The sequence below is a fragment of the Microcebus murinus genome, chromosome 20 (genome assembly GCF_040939455.1).
Source record: "Microcebus murinus isolate Inina chromosome 20, M.murinus_Inina_mat1.0, whole genome shotgun sequence".
NCBI lineage: Eukaryota > Metazoa > Chordata > Mammalia > Primates > Cheirogaleidae > Microcebus > Microcebus murinus.
Window position 1 is genome coordinate 31,046,941 of NC_134123.1, and position 17,675 is coordinate 31,064,615.

General features: G+C 40.5%; 1 protein-coding gene across 1 annotated transcript in view; it reads left to right on the plus strand.

Annotated features, from left to right (window-relative positions):
* Positions 1–17,675, plus strand: part of CDH13 (cadherin 13) — a 958,432-nt gene that overhangs the window by 182,293 nt on the left and 758,464 nt on the right. The window contains exon 2 of the mRNA XM_012743295.2: positions 12,583–12,694. Within this exon, the coding sequence (XP_012598749.2) occupies positions 12,583–12,694 (112 nt within the window). The remainder of the gene's footprint in view (positions 1–12,582; positions 12,695–17,675) is intronic.

Here is a 17,675-nt window from a genome sequence, read left to right on the forward strand (position 1 = left end):
CCAAAATATTATCATGAAGATGCCGAGTGCCTCTGAGCTTTTCACATTGCATCTTTCCACAATTGTGCCTTCTCTGCATGAGCCTAATTCAACAACGGCTGGTTGTAGAAGGCCGCTTTTTAAGAAGTACCTGGTTTTGTTTACATTCAGGGTTACTATAGGGACCTCTGTTTTCAATTTCTTGTCCTAGGTTCTCCCAGTAGTTCTCCAGCTCTGTGATTGATGGCATAGGTGAGGAGCGTGATGGCTTGGTCCCTCCAGGTGCCCTCTTGACTTCTTGCCACCTTGCCCTGGCACTATGTGGAGGTCCCTTGTCTTCTTGCTTCCAGTGGGTTTAGCCCAGCAGTCTGTAAACTTTTTCTTAAAAGGCCAGATAATAAACGTTTTAGACTTTACAGACCATCCACTCTCTGTGATTACCACTCAACTCTGTCACTATAGTATGAAAGCAGACCAGCCAATAGGTAAACTGGTTAGCACGGACTAAGACAGACAGTGGGCTGGATGTGGCCCATGTGCCAATTGGTGGTTTAGCCAATAAGGCAGTAGGACAAGAGCTCAGAAGGAAGAAGGATAGTAAGTCTCTGTGAGCTGCTGTGTCCTTCCATGGGGGGTCACAGCTCCTCTCAGGGAGCCCCCTCCATGTAGCTTTCTCCATGGGGTCTGGGAGTCACCCCTCCCGGCCCTTCAGGCTTAGATGTGGTAAAAGTGCTCCACTGTCACTGAGATGCTTCCTCTTGACCAGAGGTCCTCAAACTTTTTAAACAGGGGGCCCATTCACTGTCCCTCAGACCATTGGAGGGCCGGACTATAGTTTAAAAAAAAACTACGAACAAATTCCTATGCACCACTGCACATATCTTATTTTGAAGTAAAAAACAAACGGTCAAAAACACCCGCATGTGGCCTGAGGGCCGTAGTTTGAGGACGCCTGCTCTTGACCCTGCCTATGCCTTTGCTAGTCCCTGTATCCATCTTTCCTCAAATAGCTCAATTTCAATTTCAGTGTGCTATCAGTTTTCTGCAGGATTAGGGTATCACCATGGGGTTTCATGGGATATGGGACTTTTGTATTAAACCCCAGACTGTCCCAGACAAGCCAGGATGATTAATCATCCTAGCTGGGATCCAGCCCTTCCTCCTCCCCTGTCCCTTTGCCTTGGCACCTCCCACTTGGCTGATGGCCTTGTTGGCATCTAATAGACAGTGACCAGATGGGGCCTGTAGCCATCACAGTGTGCACCTCTCTGCTATTTGCCCTTGGAATGAAGTCTATAGCTGATGTCTAACTATCTAGGGAGACTCTAGTATAGTCTCCCAGCCTAATATAGAGGCTCTTCATGCTATATTTTGCACTGTATAATTTTTGAAGATGATCCTTTCTCTAAATTTTACTGTGGGAGAGATATGCTATTTTTCCATAAGAAAATTCAGACTTACTTTGAAAGAGCAGTAGGATTAGCAGACACTTTGAAATATTGTATTAATCCAGCTTGGGTTGAAAATATCCAAAAGACTGACTCATGAAATTTCAGGTAATTGAACTTCTCGACTCAAATAGACATGAGAAAAAAACTAATAATGTTCTTTCGAACTATTTCAGCTCAGATTTTTTTTCTTTTTAGTTGAAAACCTGACAAAAGCGTACTTGATAGGAAGAAGACACTACCTTCTCCACATTTAAATTTAATACCATAATGGTAACAGCAGGAAGGGTTTTTGATTTAATCTAATTGTGTCCAGATATATCTTTTTTGTTTGTTTTTAGTGGAAAGAAGGTTTAAGAGGTTAGCTATGAGACTGAGGGAGGGGAAGCTCTCAGTCTGAGGAGACTAGCAATAAGCCACCTTTATCACCCTAAAATGTCTGTGCCTTTGAGCAGGTGGACTAAAGAGGAAAGGCCTGATGCTCTGAAAAAAGTATTAATATTAACTTGAATAACAGAGGAGGCTGACTCAGGGGCCCAGAATCTAGAAGACATAAATATGAAAGCAGTTTTAAGAAGGAGATACTGGAGACTTTTTTATGGTGGTGGTAGTTACACAGTGACATAAATGACTTCTCCCGTTCAAGGGAGACTTTTCCTATGAGTATTAATAGTGGAAGAGTAGAAACTCAGGTGCTTGGGGAGGCTGGAAAGGTAACGTGAATGAATGAAGAGGCCTGGGTACAAGAAAAATCTAAGCAAAGACACAAATACAAGCCAAATGCAAGCCTTATATTCACTTGTAAGTTGAATATAAGACAAACGACAGCACAGCCGGGATAATAAAAGGCACGTGGTATTTATTGCTGGGGACTATAGGGAGAGACATGCACTGGGGGTCTCTGGAGATGAAGCCCCGTCCATCAGGAGGACGTCCTCATCATCGGTAAAGTGTTGCCCTTTCTGTCTCCAACTCCGGTGCCACTTAGTGAAAATCCTTGATAGTTAAATGTTAGCAACTAATCTACAAACTAAAGGCCATCTAACAGATATACTGGCCATATGGGGCCTGCCGGCCACCATAATTTGTAACCCCTCTGTTAGGGCATGTTTGCCCTTGGAGCAAAGTCTGTAGCTGACGTTTGACTGTCGCAGGAGACGCTAGTGTGGCTGGCAATCTGTGTTCAGAACATTAGTATGGTACTACAGACAAACTTTCAAGGTCAAATTGATTATCCTCCAGCTTAGCAAAGCAGCAGCTCCCTAATTATGTCGGAAGGCAGGATTATCTCTGATCATTTGAGCTAGGACTCTGGATAAAACATCAAAAGCAATATTTAAATAATACACGGTCATGAATCAAGGATTCATTGCATTTTCTCTTACTATAAAACCAAATTGTGGTGGCCCATTTTGCTCCATTAATAGTAACTCATATGTTAGTGTAACATATCTCCCATTACAAAATGTCACTTTGGGAAAGAGAGGCGCTTTACCTTGTGTCATGGTGGTTCATACTCATAAAAACCCTGCAAAAATCCAGGCAAGTTCTTCACCCAAACAACTCAGAATTAGCAACTGACATACCCAGTCCTGTACTGGAGCTGCTTGGATCATGAAAGCCAATTGTACCCATGTCTTCTGAATATCCAACTCAGTATTCAGTGATTTCACTAGTAGCTTGAAATTGACCATGATGAGAGTACTTACACAATAGTAATTTGCAAAAGTTATAAATCAAGGCCTTTCTTTCTTAGAGGGCTGATGGTTAAACACCAGGATTCCACTGGGTACCCCTCACTGCTAGAAGACCTCCCTCCTATCTCTCCCTTGAAATCTGAGCCTACCTTGCATTCCACTAGGACATTATATCACCATCTTGCTTGCTACTCTAGAAATATAAGGCAAAAGAAAAAGTTGCATATTGAATTAAGTTACCTTCTAGTTCCTATCTTCTCAAAAATTCTTACCTTTAGAAAATAAAATCATTATCAAAGACATCAAAGAATTTTTAATCATCAGTATAGCTCATCCTTGAGACAGCTGAGTCCTTTTTAGTAGTAACCAGTAGCTGCATAGAAGAGGGAGTTCAAGGACCAGCATTATTTGCAGTTTTTCATGCTGGGCATCTTCTTTTGTTTGCAATAGGAGGGCATACAAACAAAATCAACTAAACTTGTGTTGTCCAGAGTAATGCTTTCTCTACCTACCTTACTCACCTCTCCCTGAGCGTTGAGTTAATTATGCCCTCCTTTTTGCTGTTTTTACTAGATTACTTACTCTGTTTTTAAACTTTTATTTGTGTTTGTAAAGGAGGTATTTGCATGTCAGTCTTTCCTGTTATGTTCTGTGTTGCTTGAAGACAGAGACCTAGCCTTACTAATTTTTGTCTACTGTCTTGGCATTGACTCACAGTAGGCACTCAATGAATGTCACATCAGGGAATGAGTCCTTCAGAATACAATTAATTGGCATCTAAAGAGCAATGATTTCCTATTCCTTTTGATTCAGGCAAACAAAATTTGGACAAATTTATATCTTAACTGCATATTAAGCAGTTAAATTTTAAAGAAAGGATGCATATTCTTACACTCTGTCCCCGGGGGAGATATGCAGTTTCCTGCTTAACACTAACAATTCCTTGCCTTCAATGCCAGTTTTTGCTTGGTTTCTTTCTTTTCCTCTGGAACTTTTCAGAGTGAGAACCTTTAGAAAAAAAAAAGAAAAAACAATTTAACACGATAGACACTTAGTTCAATAGAAGAATTTTTTCTGGTGTGAAAAAATAAATTATAGAAAGGACTTTGCCTCTAAAAGATAATTAATAAAAACCTTCCCATGTGATGACAAATCTGACATCTTGTCTCATGTCTGGCAGAGAGGAAAGTGCTGAGAGTTACACAGTTGGAATAAAATGTTCCACTTCACAGCAAGGCCAAGTAGGATCTGATAATTATTTCTAAGCAAGAAAAGGTCATAGTCTAATTGTTAAATTGACACAACAGCAGGCCTTGGATATGTAACTATTCACCATCAGTGAGGTCCTCGTTTAGGCTTTCCTGATTCCATGGGTAAATTTTGTCAAGAATGTGGATAGTCACAGAAGTGACTCCCTCTTGGACATGGTGGACTGCAGTTGTATTTATAGAACTGTTCCTTTCCCTCATGGGTTGTGGTAGGCTGAATCATGGTCCCCTAACGTGTTCACATCTTAATTCTCAGAATGTGTGAAGGTTACCAGATTACTCAGGTGAGCATGATACAATCACACCAGTCCTTACAAAAGGAAGTAGGAAGATCCAGAGTTAGAAACAGAAGATGCCATGATGGTGGAAGAAGAGAGAGAGAGAAGCAGATGCAGAGATGCTATGCTGCTGCCTTGAAAGAGAGAGGAGGAAGGCCATGAGCGAAAGGGTGCAGGTAGCCTTGCTGGAAAGTGAAAGAAAACTGATTCTCCTGAAGGAGCATGGCCCTGTAGACCAATATAAACTTTAGAACTGTAAGATAATAAAATACTTTTTTAGCTACTAAAACCATGGTAGTTTGTTACAGCAGTAGTATGAAATAGTATATGGGACATGGTTTCCTAAATTCAGAGCGTCAGGTGAGGACTGGGCACAGATAGTTTTCTTGGGGAGGCGATCCAGGAAGCAGCAGCGAGGGGCAGGGTGGTAAGGCAGGGGAGGCGGGAGAGAGCCAGCGTAATGAGAAATCACTGGGGTCACCACTGTGGACAGCCAGGCATTAGTCCACTGGTACCTCCAGAGGCACATGGAATGTCTCTCAGAGGTGTCCATCTGGACAAAGGCTGGGGTATTTAACCAGTTGTCATTTCCTGTAGATTGAGGGCTGTCCCAAGATGATTAACTCCTCCTCATTGTCCTTCTGTGCTTGCTGTCACATTAACCGAGCTCCTGCAGTGTAGCAGAAAGCCCAAAAGCAGAGTGTAAAGAGATTGAGGGCACTCCATGGGGCAAGCCCTAGCGCTGAGGAAATTGCTCGTGGCGGCAGCAGCTCAGAGCAGAGGCTCGCTGAGGTGATGGACTCAGCCGCCAGGGCTGTCCTCCAGTGGGCTGAACCCTCAAAGGTCAGACCTGTTCATTTGCTCAATCCCTATCTGTCATCTCTGTGGATTCAGGGTTTTGTGTGTACACCAGACAAGTTTTCCAGTGCCTGGCACATGGGAGGTATTCATTATTTGCCCACTTGAACTTCCTGGGACTACTACGGCTCTCTCAGAAGTGCCTTGTATCAGGGCTCGTTTGCTTGACTGAAGGGAAGCAGGTGTTATTTGGCATTTGATACCTTTAATTTAATTCCCAAAGTTTTATAAATAGGCACAAATACCACCAACTCTGGGCAGGCACAGCCTCTAGTCTTTACTAAGGGCTAGCCAGCAAGCCACATCTTCCTAAGTGCATTAACTGAAATTCTTAAAAAATGGTATTTTTCCTTTTAAATTTTCCAGTGGAGCCTAGTTGTTTAATCCTGGAATATTAATAGTAAAGAGTTAATTCTATTTGAACAAAAGTTGTGATTTCATTGACTAAGGAAATTAATGAAAAAATGAACACAATGACTCTGTCATAAGCAGATCAAACGTCCCATAACTTGAACAGTTACTAAAACGAACACCACTGTGATAAATCAGCAGGCCTCAACATGGACTTGCTGAAGACTCAGATGATCATTGGCATTTTTTAACAATAAAGTATTTTTAATTAAGGTATGCGCATTGTTTTTTAAAGATGTAATCCTATTGCACACTTAATAGATTACAGTATAGTGTAAAAATAACTTGTACATACACAGGGAAACCACAATATAAAAATATTCATGGGACTATGTGACTCACTTTATTGTTATATTTCTTTTTTTTTTTTTAAACAGAGTCTCATCCTATTGCCCCAGGTAGAATTCAGTGCTGGCATCATAGCTCACAGCAACCTCAAACTCCTGAGCTCAAGCTATTCTCCTGCCTTAGCCTCCTGAGTAGCTGGGACTACAGACACATACCACGACAACCAGCTAATTTTTCTATTTTTAGTGGAGTCAAGGTCTTACTCTTTCTCACTCTGGTCTCAAACTTCTGCGCTCAAGCAATACTCCCACCTCTGCCTCCCATAGTTTTAGGAGTACAGGGGTGAGCCACTGCACCCAGCTGTGATGTTTGCTTTACTGCAAGGTTTGGAATTGAACCTAGGTATCTCCAAGGTGTGCCAGTAGATGTAGCTTCCCTATTAATAGTTTGAGGAAAAGATACTGGTTAGCATTCCATTATAAATAATGTCTAAGATATTGGTTTCAAATTTTGTATAAAAGCAACAACAGAACTCACCAAAGTAAAAGTATTCTCCCTCTTTACTTCCCAAGAATCACAAAATTATTTCTAATGGCCAAGAAGGTGGCAGGTGTTCTGTGTTCCAGGGGCTATAAAATGCCAGGAACATATTAAGGTGGTCAGACTCAGCAGGGGTGTGGATAACATGAGTTTATACTTACAGTGAGTACATCGTGTGTGTGTGTGTGTGTGTGTGTGTGTGTGTGTGTGTCTTGGAGGTATTACTTTTCTCCATGCTTTCCCTGTAGGCAGTGTGCCTTTATAAATCCTTTTAGTACTCTAGATCTTTGGTCCCTAGCAGGATAAAGAATCAATCAAAATACATTGCCATAACATTTTTATATCCTGCAAGTCAGAGATAGTATCCTTTCTTCCCTGCCAATCTAAGACCCTCCAATCTGATTCCAATAGACTGACTTTGACAAGAGTAAACCTGAGGTATTTTGTTGCAAGGATAAAGTAACTGTCCATCCACAGTAACAGCCAAAAGCAGAGTGAGTCAATGAAAGGAAAACAAGGAGGCAGGAGACACGAGTGAGTTCGTTTGGAAAATACCTTTTTAGAGTAGGCCTAAGAGAGGATGAAATCTGAAGTTGTTCACCACTTGTTGAGATAATTATTTGTGGCAGGAAGTTTCACTCTTTTCATTTTTGGCTTCTTCAAAGAGAGTTGTGTTAAGCTTTTCTTTATTTCCAATATTTCTCATTGGCCTCTGGGACATATCTGTGATGTCAGTGGCATTGAAGACCTTTTTGCTCTTGTTCCTTTTATGTTTAGTATAGAGTCAGCTATGTTAGCTGCTATGACAACCTTGAATCTAAGTGATTTCACACAGAGTCACGTGAATGTTCCTTGCTGGGTGGCTCTCCAGGGCACCTCTCTTCTAGGCAGTGACTGACTACTCGGCTCTATTGGAAGACTCCACCATCTTTGGAGTCCTTCCCTTCTGTTTTCATGGACAGGAGAAAAGAGAATATAATTCAAGACATCTCAGGGGCCAGAGCTAGAAGTGGAACATTCTTTCACCCTCATTCTATTGGCCAATGCTTAGTCCTGTGGTCAAAATGATTGCAGGAAGCCAGCAGGACAAGGTACAGGTCCCATTGTGACAAGTAGCCAAAGACTAATAGCAAGGAGGGTTCGTAGCTCCAAGAGCTTATTTCCAAACACTGAACCCTAGGTTGCCAACTCAGATGCCTAGACAGCCAGGTGAGTGTTTAACTAAGTCAAGTGAACGGGAACAATAACATAGGGAGTGGTGATGACAAGGACAGCTTGGAGTGGCACACTCTATATAACATGATAATTTAACTTCCTGAAAGACTGCTCTGGCTAGGCTAACCACATCTGCTGGCCACATCCATCCCATATGCTGCCAGTTGGCAACCTGCGGTCTGGGAGAGAGAAAAGAATCCTTTCCCTGGAAGCAAACTCCAAAGTTGGCTATATTCTTGAATCAGTACCTGTCAGGATAAACATAAACCCTTTCTTTTTAAGATAGAAAGTTCTGTGCTGCAGGAAAGAAAGGGAAGCTAAAAGGGGAACCCAGGTACAAAGAGGATGATGTAAGCGTTTGCTCTCCGTGCATAAATTTAGGGCAGTGGACTTGCACGGAGGACAGATCTCTGAGCTGCCGCTCTAACGGATGCGTGGTGCCCTACAAAGGTAGCACAACTCAGTCACAACAGGCGCTGATATTCTCACTGTGCAGCTGATCCAGGGGGCAGATGTCTCCTGACCATCTCTCTGAGCACATTCTATGTACTGAGCAGTGTATAGTAGTAACAAAAGTAATATTTTGGTGCTATTTGTCAATGTCTGTCCTGAGGAATATTAGTGAATCATGTATACAGGCTTAAACATAGTATATAAATAATAAAAATAGCAAACATTTACTGAGAAAGCACTACATACATGAGGCTCTTTATAATAATTAACTCAATCCTCACAATCTGTAAAATATTATTACTCCCATTTTACAGCTGAGGAAACTGAGACACAGAAGGTCATGCAGCTGGTAACTGGTAGTACCAGGATTCGTACTCAACCAGTGTGGCTCAGACCTGTGCTTATAAGCATGCATTCTCTTAGCAGGCTGGTTGTGATTTTCAAATAATAGAAATACTTTGATGATCATGAACTGATAATTGCTGGTGCTTTCACAGGTGTATTGGTTACCTATTGTATATGAGGTGCTAGCTAATGCATAAATGGACAGAAGGATCTTATAGGAAGATTGTTATTGTCATGGCATTGAAGAGAAATTTGGAATGTTGCTCATAGCATATATTCTGGAAAAGTTAAAGAGGGTTTGGGGAAAAGTGTGTCCAGTATCTTTATATGTGTAATATCTGATAATGTTGGAGAAGGGCTTGCCTGGTTTTAGAGTAATGCCCAAGTGCTAATCCTTACAACAATGGGGGGTACTGCTTTGTATCCCCCACCAAATTTAGTGTGATTGAAATTGAAGAGTGGATATTAGTGGCACAGATACTGCTAAGAAATCAAGGGGCAATAGCAGTAACTAGACATTCTACCACTACTGACCAGTAAGACATTCCACTCTTGGGAAGCCCTAAATTAGTCTGGAATCTTTTTTAAATGCAGTTTTGTGATTTCAGAGATGTGTTTCATGAAACCCAGAGAGCCACAAAGGAGTTCAAAGCAAAGAGTGTATTGGTTAAAGAGATGAGTCTATATTTCTCTCCACTTACCCAGCTAATTCTTACTGTTGAGATGACAGCAGAAATGTCCCTTCTGTGGATTTGCTTTCTTGATACCCCTAGATAAGATTAGGCTACTCTATTCCCCAAACTTTACATGTTCCCAGAGAGACCTGCATTGTCCTTTCAAGTTAAATTTTAACTTTAATTCAATCGTGATTTTTTAAATGCCTCTCTTCCTTTCTAAACCATAGTAATATTTAACACTTGACTACTTATCCTGTGCAGCAATTTTCTAATTGTTCCTGGACAATGTCTAGCAAAGTCCTCACTGAATCCCAGGAGTTTAATAAATATTTGTGAATCACTAAATGAATATTGCATGAAGGGTGGAGTACACGAATGACTGATTTGACTAGTCCTTACCTCACCCCTAAGTCACCCTTTGCCCAGGAGGGCACTGTGTACTTTTATGGTACAAATCATTTAACCTGAATTTTGATGGATAGATGGAGTGACTCAAGAATTTATAAAGACAAAACTGTGCCTTTGGGAATTCTCCCACCACTCCCACCCTTCCTAAGGGTCAGCAGCTGGAAAAAAAATTATTTTTTCTTGATAACTCCAGAGGAACCCTGAATGGCCCCTGCCAAGTAATCAGGACAGAGCCTGAGTCATAAATGAGCAGAGATGGAGAACAGAACTCATGCATAGCGTGGTGCTCCCCGTCACTGACTGTGTTCTTTCTCCGTCGGTCCTGGATTTTTACATTCAGTCTCCTGGGAGAAATTCCATCTCCCTTCGTACCAATAGGATGCCCAGTTTACTGGTCTGGGTTTTGAGAGCAGAATTAGCCAATTAGAAGGTTATAGTATAATTGTAGGCACTGGGTGCCTAGAGGCGACCCTTGACCATTTGCTGCTTAACTAAATTAGTGTTGGCCAGTAATAGATTTTCTGCTTGCAAAATTGCCAGCACATTATTCTGAGACCTGAATCTGCATTCTGTGTGCGTGCCACTTGGGATGCCAGCGTTATGATTGCTTCAGAAGTGATTTAACTAGAGCCTGTCCTCAAGACAAGGGAAAGTTTCACAAGCGGAACAGCACAGACACTGGGCTGCAGCTTTCTTCCCCCTTTGATTTGAGAGAGATGATGTCGGTCAGGGTGATGACTCCCCTGTTTCAATTTCTCTGATGTTGCTCAGGCCGGCCACACCGTGAACCTCCTGAGATTGATTCTTGCTCTCCTTCCTCAGGGTTCAGTGCATTTCAGAGGGCTGGTATTTAGAGAGAAGCCCTGGTTCCACAGCTTCCAACCTTTTGTACACTCCTTTGAGTTTGCCGGTGGAGAGGATAATGAATTTTCCTCCACTGCCCAAGTTCAGTGGTTTGGAGTGTGAGGTCTGGTATTAAAGTCTGGTTTTCTAAAAACAGATAGAGTTGAGGATTTGAGTGCAAGTAGTTTATTTGGGTGGTGGTAGGACTTGAGTTCAGAAAAATACCAGTGGGAGATGAGGAAATGAGCCAAGAAGAGAAGGCAGCTAATGAAGGGTGAGTTATCAAACCAGACACCATGCTGGACAGCTGGAGATGAACTGCAGGTGCAAACTGGGAGACAGAACTCATGCCTCCGAGTTATCTCACCTGAAGGGTGAGGGGTCTGGGTAGTCACACACCAATTCCCGGCGATTATTGGCCAAAGGCTGCTCTTGGGGTGATGGTAACTTCCAAACACTCTCTTCTGGCACCTTGCTTTCCACAAGTTTGAGAGTAATATCTCAGGGAAAAAAACCACAAAGTCTTGCCCTCTGACGTGGAAGGTCTGAGGGGAACAAGCAGAGCTGTGGCAGTGTGCCAAAGCAGAAGACACTTAAGCCCGGATTTGAATTCTGACTCCACCCATCCTAACTGTGGTCTTGGATACGCTTGTTAACCTCGCTAGAATTTCATGTCCGTCCTCTGTAAAATATATCTTTTAATATATTAATAGTACATACTTAGTAGGGCTACTGTGATTAAATGAGATTATGCATATAGTGGGTTTGACACAGTGATGGCCATTTAATAAGGGCTCAGAAATGTTTGCTGTCATTCATTACATGTTAAGGAGCATCTTCTCTGTGTCAATGTGTGGCAGGTGCTCAGTAGGAACCAGTGGGGAAGAGGTGATCATTATCTTCATGGCGTTTAAAGTCTTTGCCTACTAAATCTTAAGACCATTTCTTTTTTTTACTAAGTTATTCCTTTCCCAGGAGGGTGTCACATACTTTTATGTTCCAAAGCATCTAACCTAATTTTTTGACCACTGGATGAATTGTCTTAAGAATTTGAGGGCCTTGGGAAACAATTGTAGATTTTAAATTTTCTAGTAGACCAAATTTATAAAAGGTAAAAGAAACTGGTGAAATTAATTTTAATAACACTTGTGTTTAGTTTGCCCTATAAGTAAAATATTATCATTTCAATATGTAATTAATATAAAATTATTAGATATTTCAGATTCTTTTTCTTATTTAATCATCATCAAAATCTAATTGTACCTACAACATCTCAGACAGCTACTGTTGTTTTCTTTTTCTAGGCTGGTCAAGTGAGGTAGTGGGAGTGGAGAAGGAACAAAGGAATCTGTAGACAGCTACGTTTTAAGTGCTCAGACCCACCTGTGACTCATGGCCACCATATTGAGCCATAGTGAAGGTCTAATGGGCCATGAATTCCTTTTAGAAGTAACTTCACATAAAAATAGTTCCATTTTCTTTTTCTTCCTCTTCATGGATGACAAGGCTCCTTTGCATGTATGAAAATGAAGTTAGTTTTAACTTAGGCACCATAGGAAATTGACAGTTTCTGTAATAAAATTTCACACATGAAAACTATGGTGAGAATCTTAGCAGGTGTAAAAATTTGATGAAGTTATTTCTTTAACTGCAACTTAATGGAAACTGCAGCAGCTGTTCCCATTTGTGCATTTTCCAAATCTCATTGCCAAAACAAATTGTTGGCAGCCACAAGAGAAGTATCAACTTACCTCTTCATTTGGGAAATGAAATTAAAACCTCAGCTCATTTCTAAAAGTCACAGATTTGGTGAAAGTTAGCAGGGCAAACACATATACTGCTATTAAAATATTGATGGCGTTGGTTTTTCTTAGGTGCTGCTGCTAACATCTGCAGAAGATTTGGACTGCACTCCTGGATTTCAGCAGAAAGTGTTCCATATCAATCAGCCAGCTGAATTCATTGAGGACCAGTCAATCCTAAACTGTAAGCAGTATCACTTGAAGATACTTTTGGCCTATTCTCACATTTGATTTTACTAATGTCTGAGAATGTGTCTCAGCATGTGGTATTTCCTAAACTAAGTGTTTCCTGATTATTTTTCTTAAGTCGCTGCTTGACCCAGGGTGGAAGCTCTTGAATTAAGGCCTTGCCATCTTAGAGGTTAATAGGGTAGTAATATCTCTTCTTGGGATCTTATCATAAGTGAGCATTTCCAGACTGCTCCCAGAAAAGGAGGCTGTCAGCCTCCAACATGAGTTCTACACTGTTCAATGGAAATGAAATCCATTTTCCCTGGGTAGACCCCCAAGAGCAAAATCATTACTTTCCTGGCGATTTCTGTTCTACCTTTAGTTTCTCATACATAGCATTAGATCAAAATAATGATTAGAATATGATATTGACTTCTGGGAATTCTTACACTTAGAAATCAAAAACACTTATTCTTAAGGCTAATAAGATGGTCTTTAGAATGATTTTAAAAGCCCTACTGGTTATTCTATGGATTAACCACAAATTCCCCCAAATCCAATTGATATCCTTAAAATATGCATCCCTCAGATCTGTGGTTGTGATCTCTTTCTATTTTTAATGCCAGTATTATATTATTTTATCTATATGAGGTCACAGGTTAATTGCTAAATGCATAACAAGCACAGTTTTAGCACAATAAAATTTAAAACTGATAATAACAAAATAATCCTTTACTTTTAGGCTTTCAAGCACTATTACTTAACACTTGGGAATGAGGGATATGAAAGCAGTGATCTAATTTGGTCAGATGCTCCAAGGTCTTTTTAAGGAAGGTGATGCCATATTTGCCCTTCTGGTCTTGGGTTTGCCTTCCAGGCTAGCCATAGTCCTTCATTTCTATGTATGTGGCTGTTATGTTCAAAGAAAAGAAGAAAAGAAAGAAACAGCCTGCTTGATTGGATTAGTCTGTGAAGCTTGGACACATTTTAAGAGTTGAAAGAAACACAATAATGAAGATGCACTGTTGAGCATCAAGGGAGCTGTCCAAGGTGAAGCCCATGCACATCTTGATGCAATTACGTCAATGAAATCATTTCAATAATTAGAGTCTGTAATGACAAGGTACATGACTGGTGCAATAAGTGAATTCCAATATGTGATTTCCTGTTAATTTGATCTGAGTATGACTCCTGGGTCAGACCATCAGGAACCTTCATTTGTCTTTTGATTTCTGTATTTATCGGCATCAATATATTTCAAGCAGAACTTGATTAGTGACAACCATTTTTCTGGCTCTCTTCTCTTCTCCTCTCTTCCTCACTTCTCCTCTCTCTCTTTCTTTCTCCCTTTTCTTTTTCTCCAAGTGATTATCCCAAATGGCATCTATGTTAACATGCTTGGAAATGCGAAGCCACCCTGAGTATGGAAATTAATAGAGTTGGTATGCAAAGCAGGCCCATAAATGTGATTGCTTCTGTAATCTTCACGACACCAAACAGCTTTTAATTCACTGCTGAAGAGCTGGAAACAATCATACTTTGGGGGATCTTTTTAATTTAAACTAGGCCATACTGTACATTCCAGTATCACAGTTTTGTATGTGTCTGTATGTGTGTGTGTGTGTTTAATCCCCTAAGCAATTAAGTAGGTTATGGTTGTTGGTTCTGTGTAAGCTAGTAAATGCTAAATGGGACTGGGTTGATTATCAATGATAGTACATTCAGGAAAAGTCAGTGATATGAGAATTGAGGACATTTAAGATTTTATGCTTGTGTATGAGTTGTTGGGTCAGCAAAATTTGATTAGCCCCTCGTAGTAAAACCACGTGTCCACCTATATTTGCACAAAATAACAAAGAACTGATCAGGTTAGCTACTTTTAAGTTTGTCTCAAAGCAATGAAGGTAGGTTGTTATGAGTATAGACCTGCAGGTAAGGTTAATTGTGCCTAAATGAAGAAGAAAATTTTCAAATGGTTGAGAATGACTATTGAATATTGCTTTGGAAAAAGTGGATTTCCAAAAATATTACAGTAGTAGCGATGCTTTCTCTATTCCACTTGCAAAAGGAAACAAAAAGCCTAAAATGTTGAATGGACTTTGCTACTTACTCAACAAACACTTTAAGGTAGTCTCTTTCTCTTCTTTTTTTTTCTCTCTCTCTCCCCCTTCCCTCTTCCCTCTCCCTCCCACTCCCACTCTCCCTTCCTCCCTTCTTCCCTCCGCCCTCCCCCACCTCTCCCTTCTCTCTTATTCTTGGGTTTCTTTTGTGCATTTCCTTATGGTTCAACACAAAACTCTTCTATCTCTGAAAAACGTGATTAAACAAGCAACTGATGTGGCTTGTGCTTTCAGAATGAAGACCCTAATGACCCAAAGCTAACATCTGAATGAAAAATGAAAATAATCAAACTGAATTAGGAAGTTTAAAAATGCTCAGATAACAGACGTCCAGGAAAGGGTTAGGGATAATTTAGTGACCTATAATATAATTATTATAATTATATATAATATATATATTATCTGTTATAATATATATTATAAATAATATATATAAATATATATATTATTTATATAATAATATATATAATATAATAATAATCAAGGTTAAAAGAAACTAGGTTAGTAGCATTATAGCACTTGCTCTTTACATTTTTCCTTTATCTTTGCAATATTTAAGAGCTTTGGTTACCAGTAATTGTGAAGTTTTGTGTTGCAGAAGATATAAACACAGCCTAATCAATCAGTTCACATCTACACTCTTCACCATTCTGTAAAGTTGTCTGAAAATGTTGTCTCATTACCTGACAGGTAGAGTATATCTGCTCATACCCTAGACTTGTATCTAACCAATTCTGTGTTCAGCTTTCAGCAGCTTATATGAAATGTTTATTCTGTAGATGGCTTCCTGCTATCTTTGTTCAGACAATAATATTTCTTTTTATCCTTTTTCATTTTCCTCTTCAATTTTCAATGACTTATCTCTTTCTACTTTAACTGTTACTAATGGTCACTTTCACTCCTTTTATTTCCCTAATATTTTATTCACTGTTCGCTCTGATACATCTTTCTCTCAGTTGTTCTAAAGCCTTTTATTTTCTTCACATCCAAATAACTCTTTATTCTACTCTTCTTTCCACTAACTACACTTGCTTTCTACTTTAAAGGGCCATTTTTCAACAAGCTGCTAGATCAAAACATAGCATTCCACTATTTCTTCTAATGTAACCAGAGGAGTGCTTTCATTTTATCTTTCACAGCATGATACAAAGCCCCCAACTCACAATAACTTGGGCAAAACTTTCTTGGCTTCATCTCACTCTTGAAAGTTTAGCTGGAAAGATGTAGTTATTCCCATTTTTCAATGAGAAATATAAGAAAAAAAGGATAAGACAGCTTTAGAAGATAGCAACTCCACTTGCAGATGGTGACTTGGAAAAAAAAAAGAAGGCAACAATTTAGAAAAAAGACATCCCTTCAAGGTGTTTAGACTCAGGGAGGAATCTGTAAAGGGTTTGTGGGAGGGGTTCTCTAGAGGCCTGGCATCCAGAACTCCCTCAAATTGCCTGGTGTCATACCTCTTGCTTCTCCTGAAACATGAATATTGTGTGATTCTGGTAGCTGTGTTCTTGATACAACTAGAGTTGGACAGCAACCCTGGTTACAGCCTGTCAGCTGATACCCAGAATAGAAGACCCCTCAGGCTTAGAAGAATAGCAGGCCTGGACAACCGACCAGCCACCCAGCTGGGGCGGGAAAATGCCAAGTGACGAACCCTGACTATATTATGTTCTGCAAAATTCTGAAACAGAATATTCTACTCTGCCCCCATCAGGTCAGACAGACCTTCCCGGAATATGGAAGGATCTGTACTCTTTGGGCTCACTGGGGGAAACCATACTCATGCCTTTTCAGCCTATATTAGTGGAGGATGTGTCCAGCCTCCAGTGTCCAGAAAGAAGACCCCATTGGCCACCCAGCCACTATTCAGACTACACTTTTCTTTCCCTTTGTTCATTCTTTATGGGACACTCTCCTTGTGCCACACACACACAAACACAGACACACAGAGACAAATTGCCACGCCTAAGTTAGCCTACAATTCAACCTGTATCATCATACTTTTCATAAAGAACCTGTATTAGTTAGAACAGGCTAGGCTATGCTACGGTATCACACAACCCTAGTGACCTAACAGTAAAAGTTTATTTCTCGCTCAGATCATGCAGATGTAGGTCAAGCTGCTCTCTGAGGGAACTCTCCTCCAAGAATCTGCCCTGCACGTGGGAACCTGAGGATGCAGGCTACTGCCAGCTTGGTCCTGCCATCTTGTGGCTTCCAGTATCCTCTGTCACTGAGCTGGTAGACAGTGGAACAAGAAAGAATGTGGGGAGTGTACCCAGATGCTTAACTACCTCAGCTCAAAAGTATTATTTCTGCTCACATTCTGTTAGCAGACCTAGTCATGTAGCCAATCTAACTGCAAGAGAGGCTGAGAAAATATAGAGGAACACATGAGTATTGGTGCCTGATCACAATCTCTATACGGATCATAACAAAATGATGTTACCCGCATTAAAAAGGGACTCCTGAAAGAGATAAAAGTAGACCACAAAGGAGGTAGCTGCCTCAAAGTAACCAGGGCCTATGTAGAATGAAGTTGGTCAGTTTGAGCAGTTTCAGTTGTGCACCTGTTACTGCGTCCTGCTTTTCTCAGTAAAGGATACTTCCACTGAGCAATGTTGGCTTTTTTTCTTCTTCCTCTTGGAAACACCCATGGGGAGGAACCTCCTCTTCTGATGGTTCTAATAAATGTGGGCTCGGTTGCTTCCTCGGAGTGATTATAATATTGTGGTTAAGATCATACAGTGTTAAACTGAGATAAACTAGTGTTCAAACACCCACGTAGTCATATGTTAGCTGTGTGATCATGAGTGAGTTATCTGAATCCTCCGAGCTTCAATTATCTAGTCTCTGTGAGGATAATGGCAGACC